We start from the raw sequence: 18,404 nt of genomic DNA, 5'->3' as shown, positions 1-18,404 counted from the left end.
CAGGTCCTTCCAGATGCAGCCTCCTCCTTCCCTACCACAATTCCTCTTAGCACTGCTGTAAGCAGACAGATCTGTTGGTCCAAAAGGCTGCTTTGGATTTATAGTAACATAAATTGCAGAATAATAGATTAAATCAGTTAGAAATAGGATCCTGCTCACATCTATGCAGTAAACATGTTTTTAATAATGTAAAAAAGTAACACATTTAAAATTATCTGGGTAAAACTTAAGATCTGTTCCAATAGCAGCAGAGTCTAGAGGTAGCACAATTCAGAAACACACAGTTAAAAAAAATAAATAAAAATCATGTTACCTTCACCTTACGGCAGTACTAATACCTGATAACCTGGCAAGGCATCTGAGAAAAAAACCCAAAACCTGAAGACAACCAACACTGTCACAAAGACTCGAATACTCAACCCTTAAAGGGTGTTACTGTTGCTGATGGAACAACCCTTAACCTAATCAAAGAGTAACATGCACCAGGAAGGGACAACTGAGCCTACAGCTGACTAGCCTGGTTTTACAAGATGAAGCCAGAAAGTCCTGGACTACCACTGTGGCTGTCTAATTAAGGCTGTTAATTCTTGGAATACCTTGTGCATCCAGAAGACCCATAACTGAGAGAACCTAAAATGAAGCAGTACCCTATATTTTCTATAAATTTCTCCAAAGAAAAAACATGTCAGCAAACAGTATAAAAGAAGTACTGAACTAGAGCTTTTAAACTGCCAAATTGAAATATGCCAAAGCATAATGAAAACACTAGATTTTTAATCAAAATTCTTGTAAATCAACCTTTAGGCAATTTGGAGAGTACCAACTGTGCACTTTGCTGGTGCAAAAGCAGATGCATGTTGTGAATGACAGATCTAGAAAAATTTGAAGAGCAAAGGTATATATGCACTAGCAGTAAACTCTAGATGTCTAAGAGATGAAAGTCCACAGCTACATCAGAATATAAAAATATATCAAATTGACAGCAAGAATGACAAAACACTTCTATTTACTACAGTGCAAGGTGCTTTGTCAAACAAGTATCACTTTGTTGTAGATATTGAGGAAAAAAAAAAACTCCCCGCAAAACATTTTTGCCAAAAAGTATGTAATTCATCATGGGACAGATTTCTGTTCCCCACCCTTGCCCTCCTGTGTGGAGGATGAGTAGTGTCAATTCCCAGTGGCACTTCAGAATGGAACTAAGGATGAAAGTACAAAGCACTTGAAGACATAAGAAATATGAAACTTCTCAAATGCAAATAAGACAAGTATGACTAGATTTTTTTTTTGTGCCTAATGATTATAGTGAAGTTTTCCAAAAGTTTGATGATTTAATTTACACAATATGAAAAATTATTTAGTAGTAGTCAATTCTTCCCAACAGTTACCTCAGTTCTCTAAAACAAAAAACCTTTTAGCCAAAAAGACAACATTCTGTGTGCAAGACAAAATGTCACCCAGCACTAGAGAGATTCATCCTTTTGATTTTGCATTTTTTGACCAAGTACCACCTAAGGAAAATGTGAGAAGGTATTTCATATATGCAATTCACATTAAAACTCAAAAATAACCATCTGGAGATCAACAGAACAGTCCTGAGGGTCTACAAATTCTAAAATATTTTCCTTATTTCCTCCATTTCACCTCAATTTAGGACATGGCTGTGATTAGCTTTATGACAAGCATGGTACCTCTCTGTCAAGCTGGAGAGGAAAAAAAGGTTTGAACCAGGGATTTTGGCTCTTCCATAGCAGAGCTCTGCATTCTCAGCAGTTTCCACCCCATTCCCCCCAACACTGCACCCAGATGGGACAGAGCCCAAGTGACGTGTAAGGAACGGGTCTGCACCAGGCCATTCGGCACATCCATAGCGTGGTGCTGCAGACCCTGGAGGAGGTGCTGAATTTTCATGTACACTATGGGAATGAAATTCCATGCAATAGCTGTCCTACTCAGCTACAGGCATTATTTGAGAAAGCACTCTATGCTGTGACTGCAGGTTGCAAGACAGAGCAAGAAAGAATATCTACGTCTGAACAAGGCTTCCATTGCCTGCCATTGGAATGACAGTGAATAAAGACGACGAAAATTGCAGCACGTGAATACTGGTGTAATTACTGAATGGTTCCCCACACAATTATGCAAAACAAATCTATCTATAAGTTAATGTAGCCATTTTCTTTTTGAAACAGAATTTTCATGCCATCCATCAGTCACCCAAAACCACAAACCTTAGATGACTTAACGTACACAGAATTTACTCATTTGGTCTGTAATACAGGGAATGCATGTGAGTAGAAATAAAGGTTTAATGAAACAAAATAACATACTCCACTAGGGAAAACATATTTTGCCCAAAGAAAAAACTAATGTAAATAAGTGGAGGCTTGACTATTTGATAAATATAGCCCCAAAGGTTATATGTTTACTGAAAGAATATAAATATTGTAGGTGATGTAGATTTTTTTTATTTGACTAGAAACATTAATTGCTTTCTAAATACAATAATATTCTTTCAAACTGTGGGGTCTCATTTCTTTTACTGCAACAAGTAACCAATTACCTAACAAAAATGTTTACATTAATCACAATCACTCTATATTTTACACCACCGATTTTATTTTTGCTTAGAACTGAACTCCCTCAGGCATTCTTTTGTGCCAACCGTTAATTTCTATCAGTGATAAAGTTCCCTTAAGCTTCTTTTAACATCTACTGGACATGACCTCATAAAATTTAATGCCACTCATTAACCCCGAGCACTTAACTTTACACAGTAATGTCAGGCATCTGACTTTTCAGTGCATGAGAAATCCAAGTGGGAACTGTTTGAGAGATACAAATTACAAATCACTTGAGTAGTAGAAAGAGCTGCAGTGAACAATATTAAAGGGTAAATCAAGACTTGAGCAAAAGTAGGGTTCTTGTGATGCCTTCTATCTAAAATTATAAAAAATTTATACAAACGGGGAGGCTGCAATGTGATTGTTTTGGCTTGTGAGAGGACTGAAATTCAGAGCTGAGACTGAATGCCAGGTTTTTAGCATTGTCTGAAGCAAATATGATGTGCAGTCATGTTTTCTCGGCTGTCCAGTAGCCTTCAGGCATTTGGGAGGAGCAAAGGTTTTAGGATCACCTCACATTCTGTAAGGGCCACACACCAGTGAGACTGGGGTAAGAGAGAAGAAGCAGTTCCTTCAAAGGGCTCTCCCTTTTTTCCTGCAACAGCCTTGCCTAGGTTTAGCTTTAGAGTGTGGTTGTTCTTCCGATTTTGGTTATGTACCAAGAAAGCTCTCGGAGGGACAGCACTGTTTTTATTTTCCCCGAGATGCACAGATGGGTGATGTCTGCTTAACTCATTTAACCATATTTCCCAGTGGCTTCACACATGTTGGAGAAAATGTGGAAAATTCTAGAGGTGAATGAAAAAAAAATACTTAACAACAATTTTCTGGCTTCTCTTGAACCATTCAAGGACATTTCTTGTGGGGAGTTGCAACTGAGTGACAGCCTGTCATGGCCCTGAGTGTAAAAAAAAAAGGCACATTGTTAGGGGAAAAAAAAAAAAAAGTGGTTTATTTTGTATTTCTGTTGGCTCAAGAGATATCTAGGCATCCTCTCTGAAAAAGGACAGTGCTATGCAGCTAGAAACATGGCCCATCAGAGTTCCTGATAGCAATCTGCTTATTCAGCTCTGTTATGAAAAGTCCCCTCCCCCAGACTGTACACAGGGTTTGCTTTTTCTTGGTGTCACAGGCTGTTACATTCTGGGTTAAGCAGTTGATGCTGTTGGAGCAGGGATCAGCTTAACATTTCTATACAAATTATACAAGGTAGCTATAAATTGCTTCATGAGAAGCCACGTGAGATTTGATGTGATGTCTCTAAGTGCTACAAGTTTATTTATTTTTCAGCAGCAAAAAGAGCCGGCTCTCAGAACAAGCGGTAGCTCCTGAATTTACTGATCTTAACTGGGAAATGTATTCTCTGCTACCGTGTAAATCTAAACAGAAGGAAGCTGTTTTGCTGAAGCTTTATCTCCACAGAAAGGTATCTCTAAGCGAAAGGTAGGTTTGACAGAATTGAGGTTTTCACATGCAAACAACTGTGATCTCTGATACAAGCCCCAGCTCCAATTTCTCTGAATGACTATTTTAGCTATAAACCACCCAGAACCAAAATCTACAGTCAATACACACACCATACTATTGAAAATGGTTTTGCATCTTGCCTGCCACTGGTCTAAGATCACTTTAGCATAATTACAGCTCGATGCAACATCAGTAAGTGTGCATCAGTTGGAAAAGTTTTTATTGCCTAATAGCAGGGAATGGCAATAAAGCAGATGTACACCAGGCCACATGACAATGGCAACCAATTGGTCTGTATTTGGCAAAGCAAAGTATTAATGTTTTATAAACACAATGTATGTTATACTTTTCTAACAACAGGGGTGTAAATCTCTGCACAGCATAAACACTTATGTGGATCAACACAGAGATACTGCTGTGATAGGTACTTTGAAGTTGTAGATAAGAGCTCAAGCTGTAAGATGCCAAAAATATTGGAAGTTTGTAAAGAATCACTGCCAGACTCTTAAATGTAGTAGCACTTGTGGGACTTTCTGAAATATAAATAGTAATTACCTTCAATGCAGAATGTATTTGCAAAAATAAATGTACTGGTGCATATACCAAAACTCACAACTCCGTTTTCTATTTGAGAACCAAACTTCAAAACCTGTAAATTGTGAGTAAAACAACCCCCAAAACAATCTTTTGCTCAACACCCCCTACCCGCAGTGCCCAAATCCACGTACACATGGGCACACAGACACACAACCGCTCCAATATCCATAGGCAAACACGACAGTCTTAGTGTGAGGGCATCTACCCTGTAGACAATTCAATCAATCTCTCAAGTGACACTCACACGTGCCTGCACACACAAAAGCAGATGTGGCATTAAGATTTACAAAGTTATTGAAACTTTTAACAAGTAAAACACATCTTTACTTAGCTACACCAGAATGAGGAATAAAGGGGTTTACATATGTTCCAATTCTAAACCTATCAATCAAACCCATGTTATTCCTTTGGGAGCTTATTTACATGCATATTTATCAGCCTCACATGCTAATTCCCTGCTGTTTTATGCCTGCGAGGCATGTTTATGAGTCATAATTGTTGATCTCATTTGATGTATTTCACTGAAGTAAGACATTATTCAGTTATGTGGCCTAATGTCAATGAATTACGATGACCTGATCTTCGAAATGCAACTTGCTCTTTAATTTTTATTAGAGCATTACTTATTCAGAAGAAGAAATACAGTAAAATGGAAGATCACATGTTTTTATAGCCATTTTACTTTAACATCTGATTTTTGAAACACTCCTCCCTACCTCTAGGCAAAGTTTTAAAAGTGCAATTCATAAACACCAAATGAAACTAATTTTTGCTTGAAATTAGTACACATTTCTCAGAGTGGGACCTTTTATAGATGTTCTTATTTTGTTTTAACCAGCCACAAGACAGGCCTTTGGAGCACTGGCATATGGTTTGCCAAAGAAAACCAACCAGACTCAATTCAAAGCCCTCAAATTGTTCTTTGCCTTAACTTCATCAAAACTGAAACCAGATAGAGATTTCACAGCAAGTTAAAAGTACCCAAACTGCCTCATCATCTTTAATGCCAAGTGGTGTCAATTTATAAACAGAAAATCACTTGATGGTCAAAGTAAAGACCTAAAGAGGGAATAATTATGATGTGTATAAACTTCACTGCAGTAGCCTGTGTTGTGACATTAAAGGCTATTCTTAGGTAGCAAGCCAGAAATGGTGCTAGTAAGCATCCACACTGGAAGATCCACTGTAAGTTGCTCCTTATCCCAGGCTAATAGAAAATTTCCTCTGTACACATGATTTACTACATGATCTTCAGATGTTCCCACTTCCTATCTTAATATTTAGTATTGTTTTAGTGCAATTATTATCAATTAAATATGTTCAAAAGTTTCCAAATTGCTGCTCTGAGCTACAGCTTTAGCATGGAACAGAGTAATATGCAGGAAAATAAAACTATATTTAGCTAAACGATGCAAATTCAAAGTGCAGGCTCATTTTTCCATAAGAATCTCAAACTGAATATGACAGATATGAGTAAGTATCTTTGAAATCACAGAAAATCTGCAAGTATCTTCCTAAATGTGTAATATTCAGAGGATTGTAAGTACCATAAATATAAAATTAATTCCAAGACAAAAAATCCTCAGGATATTTTTCATGTCGAGAATTAAATCAGGCTTTACATGCTCTTTTTTAAAAGTGAAAAGGAGCACTTAGTCCTGTGTTTACATGGTATTTTTCCAAATCAGAAATTTGCTTCTGACAGGCATACATTACAAACCAGTTCCTCTAAAAAACCTAAAAATCTTCACTTGAACAAGTTTTTATTCTAATGTCACAATTACAAGGGTATAACTTTAATTCATACAAGTGCCACAACTAAAATTGTTATATGTTCATCACATATACAGATTTATAAAATACATTAAATTTAATTCTGCAGAAAAATGTCAATTCCGTAACTTTTCAAATATAATTCTTCACTTATTATTCAGTATGTTATTGTCTCAAGAACCCCAAAACAGAGCTAGAGCTATCCACAGTGTATGTTCTAATTTACAGCCCTTCTTTCTTTCAAATTCAAATAAGCAAAAGACACAAGCTCATCTGCCTGGGGTACTTTTATTTTAATTTTCTTTTTCCTTTTTTTAGAATAGCAACAATTAATGCTACACTTTTTCTGGCAATAAAATCTTCATCTTAGCAAAGCAATAATGTTGTGGTGACCTAGCTGTAATAATTCAGAATGGAGCTTTGCAGACTTTTGCAAATAAGTATTTTCTTTCATACTTCAATAAACAATGAAACAATATTGGGTCACAGAAGTTTGGAGGTGGCCCTGTGGCTCCATATGCTTCTCTCCTCCATTAAGATAACATCTGTTCTGGCCACCAGTCAGCAAATCAAATTTGATGAGAATTCATCTGTGTGCAAAGTAGAAATGCCCAATAATGGACAGATTTATGTTTCATTGCTCCACCCTTTAAATATTTCAAATTGCATGTAACAGAACAAACATTGGCATCTTCCAAAATTACAACTAACATATTAAAAACTGTACCCCTTCACAATGAAACTCAAAACGTTATCAGATCATTACAAACACATTTTCACATGTATTACATGATCTATCCCTTTAATTGTACTTCATACTGAAACACTATACAGTTAATTTTTCCTAAGGTTAAATCATTGATTCCATTACAAATCCAATTTCTCAGAAGAAAAGAATTATCACCACCATAAAAGCTTTATCTGGATGAAGTTTGTGCCTTTTAATTTTTAGCAAGATCAAGAATAATAATTTGTAATGGGATATCAAAATTTTAGTGGAGAAATTTACCATACACACCACTTGCTAATATTTTGATTATATGGTCCCAGTTGCACTAAACTGGATGGGATTTGTTCAAAAGTTTGAGCATAGTCTTCCTATCCCAGAGTTCATGCATTATTGTGTATCACTTTAGCATCCAAGCAAAAGATTTAACTGCCAGCTGTTTGTATAGAAATAAAGGATTTAGAATTTATCGCTGAAGGTGTAAAACACATTAATTGATCATTGAGCCCAACCTTCAACTGAACACCACCACGTCAAGTAAACCATAGCACTGTTGTGCTTACTTTGAAAAACTTTTGTGAGAAGTATTTTCCCTCTTCTTAAGACAGGACCTGGCAATACTAAGATACAGAACGATGAAATAAATAAGCATAAATAAATCAACTTTGAAAATCAGTACATTAAGGTGGAGTAGTATTCCTCACATTTGCAGCCAAATCATGTTTTAAGAGGAACACCCATATATATCTGTACTGAGACACCATTTATCAAAGGTTCAGGAATAGTTAAACTTATTAAAACATTTAAATGTTTTTAAAATACTCAAAATACTGAAAAGGTGACAATGATCTATGTCTTTTGAAATACTTTTCACTTCCATTACCAAAAATACTTTTAGTTGAAATTTCTAAGATGATATATGCTTATTTAATAAATCACGAAAAAGGTGTGTGTGTGTGTGTGTGTTCTGCACCAAAGTTACACTTTCATAGTTAATTAACTACCTGCCTCAAAAAAACTGCCTGAAAGAAAGAGCTGAAGGATGGCATCATCACCAGTGCAGTGTCCTGCACCTTGAATGATGTGGGTCAAGTTCCTGGCCCTGCTACAGACCTCTTGTATGAACGAGCTGTATCATTTCACCAGCTTCAAATTCCTTTTTGCCTGAGAACATATAATCTGGCTGCTCCCCCTATGGCAGTTACGAGAATTAATTTCATTGCTTCTTTTGTATATGACAACTTCTAGAAGGATGACGTAAGCAACAGATGCAAAACAAACATCCCAAGTCCCACTTCCCTTTTCAAGCAGTTCAAGCCAAGAAGCACAAATTGCATCACAGCCTTGTGCGGTTCTCACAAATGGTGAAAGTGAGTCTCATTTGCTCTATCCTTTTGTGTCATTTGTGCTGTGGTTGAAATGTTATAGTCACATGATTATTGATGTAATGAACTAGACATGTAACATGATGAAGAAATTCAACAAAGATACTTATGAATACCTAAAAGATATTCTAGATGTGACAGAAATGTTCAGTCTCGTCACAGAGTGTGTCTACATACATCCATATAATTCTGAAGCTTAAAATAGTCAGAAACAAAACCCACTGATAGTTCACTTAAACAAAATAAGATTTCAACACAAGCTGGCACACATGCCTGTGAAACGTGATGGTCCTTATCCAGTATTGCTTAGGTTTGAGCTCGTTTGCTATTTTGTTGACTGAAAAAAGATAGACAAAAGCAAAAATGCTATCCACTTTTCTCTCTGTCCCCACATTTTAGCACTCATGTTTAGAGAGAAAGATGTTCTCTTATTATCCTGTATATTTAGCCTGTTTAAAATTATTGTGTATTTTATGAGCAAAATGAAGATTGGGACTGACTTCAAGAGTCAGTTATATGTGTTCTGCCTTAGCATGGCCAAATCTTGACACCAAATGCTTAAAATTGGAACACTCCCACAAGAGGAACCCCAACTAACCACAATGCAGAACCTTGGGCTGAACGACTGCTTCCCTTAAAGGGCACTCAGGCTTGTTACCTTTGCAGCCAATTGGAACCTAGCCATTAATTTTAATGGGGTCAGGATCAGGCCCTTGACTTTTTCGACATCAAAGAAACATCTTTCACAGTCATGTTGTTATAAATAATTAAAGCTGATTAGTAATAATAAGGTGCCTTAACCAAAAAGGTAAACAGTGGAGACATTTATTATCAAAGTAAGAAAAGAAAATTAAAATAACCTCCAACACTTTTGTATGTGCAATTCATCAGGAAATGTTGTAAAAGAACAAAAACAAATGTTGGCTCACTCCAGAGGTTCTTTGTCATCATTAATGTATTCAGGTTTTCACAGCTGAATTGCTGTACTTTGAAAAGATTTTCATGAAAGGAAACTCAAATTCAACATTTAAACAAAGCTGTCAGGTTACCAAGATTCGTATTTGCTTGTATGTCCAGAAAATGTTTTATCCTTTTTAAAAACCCGTTAGGTTAGAAGTATTATTATTCCTTTGCTCTCAATTTGTAAACAAAAGAAAATAAGCTTTTGTTAAGCTGTGCACATTTATTTATTTATTTGCTATTGCGAAGCTGAAACCAGCAGTTAGAAATATCTGTTCCAAAGCAGAGGTGAAACTACCTGGTACAGATATTTTACTTCATTACTAGTTCTGTTCCTCAAATTGATACAAATGGCCTCCTTCTGTTTCTGTCTGTCTGCTTGCCTGATCAGCGCAGCTAATTGTCAGAGCTGGGGAGATCTCCTATACCTAAACAGAAGATATGCAGTTTGTAACCTGCTTAATTTGCCTTATGTCCTGGATGGCCCTCAGTATGTTGTTCATTAAAGTATCAGCTGTTTCGGCTGTTGCAGTGGCAACCTAAGCATAGGCCTATTTTTCTTTGTTAAAAGGCCAGATTGTCAATAAATAATACACATCTTACCAGATAATTTATTACCAATTAAATATGACAGTACTCTATTCCTCTCCCCTTTCACGTGTCTTAGTTTTGTGTGTCCAAAGAGGATGAGGGCAGGGAGTACCCAGGGTACCATGGAGGGTAAAGAATAAGGCTGATTAGTCAATTGAAAACTTAAAACTGAAGCTTTGCAGTATCACTTTAGTGACAGCAGGTTGAAACCTTCTCTTTTTAAAATAAGGAATTCCAGGTCTTTATAAATGTCCACATACATGAAAAACAGGAAACATCCCATCTGTAGTGACATATTTCTGTTATATAGAACACTCAATTTCTAATTCAATCAAATTTGTGACAGTTAAGCTCTTTAAAAATGTTTTAACATACATTTAATCTCAGATACAGAGGTCTGTAACATCAGCTAGCTACTCACAATTCATACACTACTTTGTAAATTACAATCTTTGGTACGTCAGGACAGAAGTGAACCCAGAGATTTAATTATTATCCTGTACCAATCATGCTTGCCTCAGCTAGAATTCTGATTTACTAGTCTTTCATTATACATACACAAGTACAATCAAATGTGTACAGTTCAATTTTTTTAAATTAAGAGAATCTGCCTTTTCCATATGTAGGAGATATAGCCATTTAACATAATTTGAACATTTCCTGGAAACACTTAACATGTAAGGTATTTATGGCCAGTAACCTTAGTATTACATTTCTGTGTAAAGTCTGAGTAAAATATTCAAAAGAATGATTGTATTCTCATTGTTAGCTTATGTATAACTTTTTATAATGTACTAGTTTTAAACCACTTTTAATTACATTTACAGAGGTTGTATTAAAAAAGATTATTCTGTTTTATTTTGCTGTTCAGTAGGTTACTATAGTTTAAATGGAAATGTCTTCTTGGTATTTTAATATTTATTAAAAAAAAATTAAATTTCTTTTTCATTTAACTTGCATTCTTTCCTTTTATACTACAAGTATTATTATGCTACACAAATATTGGGAAGCGAGATGAAAACCAACTAGTTGATCTTTAACTTGGATTTGGGAAGAGCTAGGAAAAGAAACAGAAATGCTTAAATCCTCGATCAAAGTAGGGTCATAAGGAGTTGTTAGAAGAATGACATGAGGCTGACAAGTGATTTATGCCAGTATTCAGGCAGAGTTGTATCTGGAAAGTCCTGGAAATTCCCAGCTCAGATGACTGAAGTGAGCTAGTGGTGCCAATCTTGTGAGAATAGTCTTGTTTTCACATAACGATTTAGAGTGAAACTTCCAAAATGAACATTTTAAAAATTTCACTTGGATCAAGAAAAGTCGTGGGTGCCCAGAGAAGTTGTGGATGAGCCATCCTTGGAAGTGATCAAGATAGGGCTGGAGGGGGTCCTGAGTAACATGATTTACTGGGAGGCTTCTTGCCCATGGTGGGGGGGTTAAAACTGGATGGTCTTTAATTTGTCTTCCAACCCAAACCATTCCATGAATGGACTTCGCTGTCCAAAAGGTCATCCCTAGTATCTGCCACATCAATCACTGAAGGCCATTTCCCTACGTGTTGTTTGTGCCAGTTACCCATGTCACAGAATAACCTCCAAACTGGAGTTAATGCAATGCGCAACTCATGTGAAGCCACCAAAAGCCCCCATATCTACCAATTCTAGAGAGGAGAATCCATCTCTTGAAGCTGGTATTTCACAAGCCTATGGCAGGTACTCACATTTGCTCCCACAGCTGAGGTAATTACAAATACTGCTGCAATTCCTAAATACAAATATGCAGTAAGGCACTGGAACCAAAGGGCCCACAAGAAGCAAATTTCTAAGAGCATGTCAACACTGTACAAGTACAGTCTTTCAAGTAAAAATTGTGCTGTGTGATAGCTAAGATAGCTAGATTTTCAACTAACTATATTAAATATATGCATTTTAAACATGCATAGCTTCTCTGTTAACTGATCTTTTAATAAAAATGTCTAATATAGAAAAGAGGAAAATGAAGAGCTGTAGGGAAGCAGCTAGTGACAGCCTGAGTTAGCTCAAGATACACTGTGTTCCTCCAAAAGCCTTTGTCACTGCAATCCTGTTGCAACTCAATTAAAAGCAATCTAAACAGCAGTTATTATTAATAAATGAATATTAAAATGCTTGTTATGTTAGCATATGGTGTTTGAAGACGTAAAAACCATTCTTGCTTTTATTCATCCAATATGAAGTGAAACAGACTACTGAGGATGGCCCCTTCTCCTCCATCATACCTGTGCCTTCAGTGGGGAAGCCAAGCCCTGCAGAAGCACAAAGGTTTTGAACAGGACCACTAGCAAGAACTGCACTGGTGGGGCACACTGAAGATTTCTGGCTGAAGGGGAAAACTCCCCAGTGAAGGACACAGGGCTTTTTCAGGGCCTGGTGTAAACCACAGCACGGAACCCCAAAGACATTAAGAAACAATCACAACCCTCAGCTCTTCTGTTTCAGCATAATGCAAAGAGATTCTCTGTTCCAATCTTGTCTTTTTAATGAAAACACACAGTAGCATACATATTTAAAAGGACTCTTAAAAACACAGTGCTATACTTTATGTACATGTCGCTCCCTGGAGAGAAGATGAAATAACGCACATTATATGACACACATGACGTCATAAAATATGCTATCAAAAAATTTTGATAAGAAAATAATAAGTCTTCAACAACTCACTGTATTTGCATTCTCCATTGCTTTCACCTAGGAAAGTACTTCTCATACAGAGAGGTGTAGACCTCTGTGTTTTTTTCCTTCAAACGAACTGATCTCTAAAAATGGAGGTAAATAAATGCTGTACAGGACAATTCACATTAGCAATGTATATCTGTGTGAAGGGGGTTTTAAGGGGAAAAACCCTTAACTTATAACACTGAGTAGCTAAGGACCAGTTAGAAGATAATATAATTTTCTGACAGCAAAAATTCACTTAACCCTGTAAGGAATGTCTAGGGCCAAAACAATCCATGTGAATTACACTAAAGATCTGGGGAAATTATTTGATAACACATGCTTTGTCCAGAAAAGATGGCATTTACTTTATTACTTCATTCCCCTCTGTTTTCTACTTGTTTTGTGTATGACACTAATAGAAACCAGGTATCTCAAATTTCATATAAGGTATAGTTCTCCATGGAAATACTTTCTAGTGATCAGGGCTATGAGCTTAACACCAGAATAGCATAATTGTCCAAAGACAAGCAATGGAAAAACACAGAGTATATAGCCAAAATGGAAATATGAATCCTCTCTTATAATTTCTCATATTTTTTTATGGCAGGTTTGAGAATCAGAAGGGATGCAATAGTAAGTATGAGGTTGGGAACTTATCTGGCTCAACTGGATTAATTTCAGTCACACACTCCAGTAGTTATCTTTGTCCTTCCAGCAACATCAGCCTTCTCTGTCCTCACCACCAACTATAGCCTTTACACATGAAATATATCCTGCCAAACTCCAAAACACTCTGACCCATTAAAGGTTTCCCCTTTTCTTCTATTGAGAACAAAGAACACATTACATTTTTCTATGTGAAGTATGCTATTAAATAATAGCTTGTACACTAATTAAAGCAAATGTAATTGTGAGAACACACTGACATTGTTAAAGTAAATTACCCAATTTGTTAATAGTTTCATTTCAAGTGACCTTAATTGTATTAATTGTGATATTGAGCAAATTAAATTGAAGAGTATTAAATGCATTGTTCCAGTCTGTCCTTAGAGGATCAACTTTCTCATTATATCAATGAAATGGGAATACTACCTACCACGCTCTTCAAAACTTGTGTCAGAATGTGGTGGACGCTTTAACTTGGAGTAAAAATTTACAGCAGAAAGATAACCTAGTTATCCCATTTCAATGCAACACAACCCTTGAGCATTTGGCAGTCAGAAAAACAGTTTGTCAGATGCAATATGCAGGTAGAAGGTACAACAATGATGTTTTGGAAATTTCATTCAGGTCTCACAAAGTCTCTGCTAGAGACAGAGCCAAGATTCACCAATTTATCTTAAAAGATCCCTGTTTCAGAGGGTACCACACAAAAATATTGTTAGAATAAAGTGAATAAAAGCATGATGATTCTTAGAAGAGAGAATGCAGTAAGATGTCATCAAGTCAAAAGACTATCAAGGTGAAAACATAGTAATTCACACATACCCAGATGTGTGTAAATTAAAATACAACCAAACCCACAAGAAACAACCAAAAATTTAAATTTCTTAAAAGACCTAGAATTCTCCATTTGAAGTATTAGACTGAAAAAATAAGAATCTATGCCATAAATTTCTAATCAACCATTTAAAAATGCTATTTAAAAAAAGGAAACATGAGTGCATATATGGCATGTACCTTTTGTTTATCTTGAAAGAAAAACCAGACATAAGGAAAATAACACAGGCCAAATTAAGCAATAGAAAAGGATAAAAATACTATCGTAATGGATTTTTTGAAATGTTTTAAAGGGATAGAAAAAAGATCTTCACAGGTAAAGGCTAATTCTGAATTTTTCAAACTTGCAAATAAGCACATTCTCATGGCTCACCATAACTCAAGATTCAAAGTTTATCAGTTACATAAAATCCGGAGAGCTACCAGCACCCAGACCTTTCTCCAAATGGCACTTACTTCATCTGTAATGATCTGCTTTCATTTGTTCAGCTAGGTAACTGTCTCATGCCTAGCATCTGCAACATTAATCCTTGCAGCTGTTCCTAGTGAACCATGTCTTAATCTTCTCAGGCCACTTCTCCAAAATCTCAAGAATACTTTGAATTTTACATCTACTTTCCACTGTGTCAACAGTCCTGTCCCAAATAAACCATGTTTTCTCTCTATTCCTTCACTGCAATTTTAATAAAAGCACTAAATACTACTAGACTCAACATATTTCTGGAATCCTATCCAATATACCCTTTCAAGCTGACAGAAAATGAACAAAAAGTAGTTGACGCATGCAGTTTTCCAAACAGCAATACTTAAGAGCAATCCATGTATTTTTGAGATTTCTTTAATTTTATGAAAACTGTGAGAGAATTTCTTAACTCCAGCTGGACATGACATCTTCTGGTTCTCCATCAAGTTCTGGTATGAACTGCACATGCTAGAAGTACAACACTTCATGAAGATTTACAAATCTAACTAGATCAGTAACTAAATATTTCTTTTCAGCACCCTTATCAGTGCTATGTTTTTTCCAATCACCTCATCTCAGTGAAGGCATTTATCACTTTGCCTCCAAGATAAGCATTCAGCCATGCTTCAAAAACACAATTCAGATATACTGATATTCTGCAATATTGCCCAGAACATCTCCAGTGGACCACCACTCCACCGTATTTCTGTGATTCATGACACAAAAAATTAAGATAGAGATTTTCACAAAGTTGATTCTGTATCACCCCTGAAACTTGAGACTGCATTGAAAAACCTTGTCTTGAAATACTTTAGTGAAGGCAATGATGGACGGACTGCATGGACAGGAACAACTGGATACTTTGATGCCTACAGCACTAACACCAACCATACACACACTTTATTTAAAATGAAACATTAAAACTTCAAAGACCTATTCTGGATATATAAAGTTTCAAATTAAAATGCACTATGTGTTTCACAGCAAAAAAGGCTATGAAGATGAAATGGATGCTTTATATAAAATATTTACATAGATAGAACATAAAAAATGTACCATAGTTGGTAACCTTTATGACTTGGGGAACCATGTATTTACATATCTTTATCCTCGCATGTGCGTATGTGTGTGTTGTGTATATATTTTTAACAGTTGACAGCTGTTTTAGAGCATACAGAGATGCCAAGCTGAATGAGGGTCTTGATTACTTCAAGATTAGCTATCTAAAGTTTCTATTCATTTTAAGTGTTGTTAGTGCGAAGAGTCATTAGTCACTTCCTTGTCTCATAGAACATCAGCATACATTTACATTGTTAATGAACATTTGGGGTAAATGAATTAATGGCACTTTTAAACATCAATTCAATCCTAATAACTTTGTATGTCATAGAAATGTTAAGGTTGGGATAAAAATGAGAAACCTTTTCAGTCAAGGTAACTAATCACTTCTGGGCACAATAAAGGGTAAAATTAACTTACAGTGTTTTTTTAACAGGGTGAAAATTTTGCTTTTTCTTGAAACAGAGTTGAAAGAATTATCACATTTTTGAAGCAAATAGAAATCAGAAGAAAATGTTTATCTTTTTCTTGACTGGGGTAGACTATAAGCAAGCTGTTTTTCCTCCTGAAAATGGTTATTATTTTAGCTTATTGAAAAAAAATATTATTTTCAGGTTTCTAAAATATGTACACAATTGCATTTGGTTTATGAGGCTAAAAAGGCTTGATATCATTAAGATGTCAAATATAATAGAAAAGAAACACTGACCTAGAAAAGCTATTCCACTTAATTGTCAGGTTTTAAAATAGTTTCGCCATGATATACATTGTCATTTTCAAACACTGAAGAAGCTTTATAAACCAATGAAGAAACAGTGAAAAAATTAACTCAAAGGGACAATGAAGTTTTACCAATATATTTTGAAGCAAAACATCAGCTTCTAAACTGAAGTAACAAACCTGACTGAGCAGAACTTGACATAGCTTTTTAATAAGCACTAGTAAACAGAGGATTTATAAACAGATACACCAACATAGAGTAGTTGATCTGGGTGAGGGACTTAGAAAATGTGACAAAGTTGTTTCAACTCTGTAATTTAAAATAAATTTTTTATTTTGCCCTCCTGGTACACGTGTTCAATGACTGGAAAATTACAGGTAGTTAAGGTGCCACTGTGTATAACTGAGTACTTGAGGAATGTTTTCATGACAAGGACGAGCTTTCTCATTAAGCTTATCACTTTCTTCGAACCAGCTACACTGTCACTACTAGCAAATAAGTAGAAAAGATGAGCAAAACAGACAGGCATTGCATTATCCAAGCAGTTTGTTCTCAGTGTTCATTAGGGTCTTCCAAATACTGCATTTAACTAATTTGCTTCAGGTTATGTAGTAATTTCTATCTTTAGAGCCTATTCATTCTATCCTAACTTCGAGATTTTTTTTAAAAATAAGAATATAGGCTGAGTCAAACAAAAATCAGACTTTTTATTTGCATAATTTTGTCCAAAACAACATACTGAAATTTACTGCAGAAACAAATTTAAAAAAAAGAAAAAGAAAAAAAAAGGAAAACAAACAAAAAAGATCCCTAAACCAAAGCAGTGTAAGAGTCCATGCTTGAGAAAGTAACATAAAGTCATGCTCCATTTCAATAGTCTTATGCTGAAGTCAGTGTTTGGTTTATGATTAAAAAAGGATGACAGTGCATTAAACATTTGGCGAATGCTTCTGTCTGTAATTAAAAGTTGACTTTTCGTGGTTTTCATTAGTGTCAGAGTGTTCCTCACATACTCTGGGAAATGTTCTCTAAGTTGCCCTGTTCAACTTCATTGAGTGAATTAAACAAATTATGACAGGTACAGTTCATTATGACACACTTATATAAGGTATAAATTAAAAAAATACAAAAATACAAACTCACCTTCCCCTGGCTTGTTCAAAAAACTCTGCAAGGGATCAATGCCTATCTCCTGTTCCTCTGTTTGCAACGGGTGACTGGTTTCAGACACAGAATGATACATACTGGCAGCAGTAAATTCCAACTGATGAGTATTTATCTGGAGGAAAAAAACCAGAGAAACAAACACTTCAGTATTCCTTTAAATATTTTTAATCACACGAGTCAAGAACAAAAGTACTTAAAACCTCCCGTTATTTTCCAGGCACATCATCACCATTAGTTGTCTAATTAGCAGAACAATAGTGTTTCCATTTGAACATCGTAAATGCTGTATTATTTGGAGTCCAAAAGAATTGTTATAGTTCCTACAAATATCACATTTCAAGTAAAAGTCCAAGCCTGGTTTTGAAGACTGTAAAACAGGGCAAGAGCCTCTTTCCTTCCTTCTTCTAGTTTTCCCTACTCATCTTTTAGTCTGATTCCAAAGAGAACTGATTCTAGCTCTCAGGCATGATAAAGATTATAGAGCAAAACTGAGGAAAGACCATCATCATCATCACTCATCTGGACCCATGACTTTTCATCCCAGAAAATCTTCCTTTCAACCACTTCTTTTTCAGAAATCATAGGTCAAGTATAATATAACAGCAACAGACACACCAAAAGAGAATGGATTAATACTGACTGGCATGATAGGTAAATTTGTTTTTACCAAGATT

The 18,404-nt window shown here is 35.7% G+C and overlaps 1 protein-coding gene across 6 annotated transcripts in view; it reads right to left on the bottom strand.

Moving 5' to 3' along the window:
• Nucleotides 1-18,404, bottom strand: part of TBC1D5 (TBC1 domain family member 5) — a 316,631-nt gene that overhangs the window by 171,795 nt on the left and 126,432 nt on the right. For all 6 annotated transcript variants that reach the window (XM_039703278.1, XM_039703288.1, XM_039703293.1 and 3 more), the window contains one exon: nt 17,707-17,842. In XM_039703278.1, the coding sequence (XP_039559212.1) occupies nt 17,707-17,806 (100 nt within the window). In that variant the 5' untranslated portion in view covers nt 17,807-17,842. The remainder of the gene's footprint in view (nt 1-17,706; nt 17,843-18,404) is intronic.

The sequence above is a fragment of the Passer montanus genome, unplaced genomic scaffold (assembly GCF_014805655.1).
Source record: "Passer montanus isolate IOZ18808 unplaced genomic scaffold, ASM1480565v1 scaffold10, whole genome shotgun sequence".
Classification (NCBI taxonomy): domain Eukaryota; kingdom Metazoa; phylum Chordata; class Aves; order Passeriformes; family Passeridae; genus Passer; species Passer montanus.
This window is presented reverse-complemented; position numbering and strand designations above follow the sequence as displayed.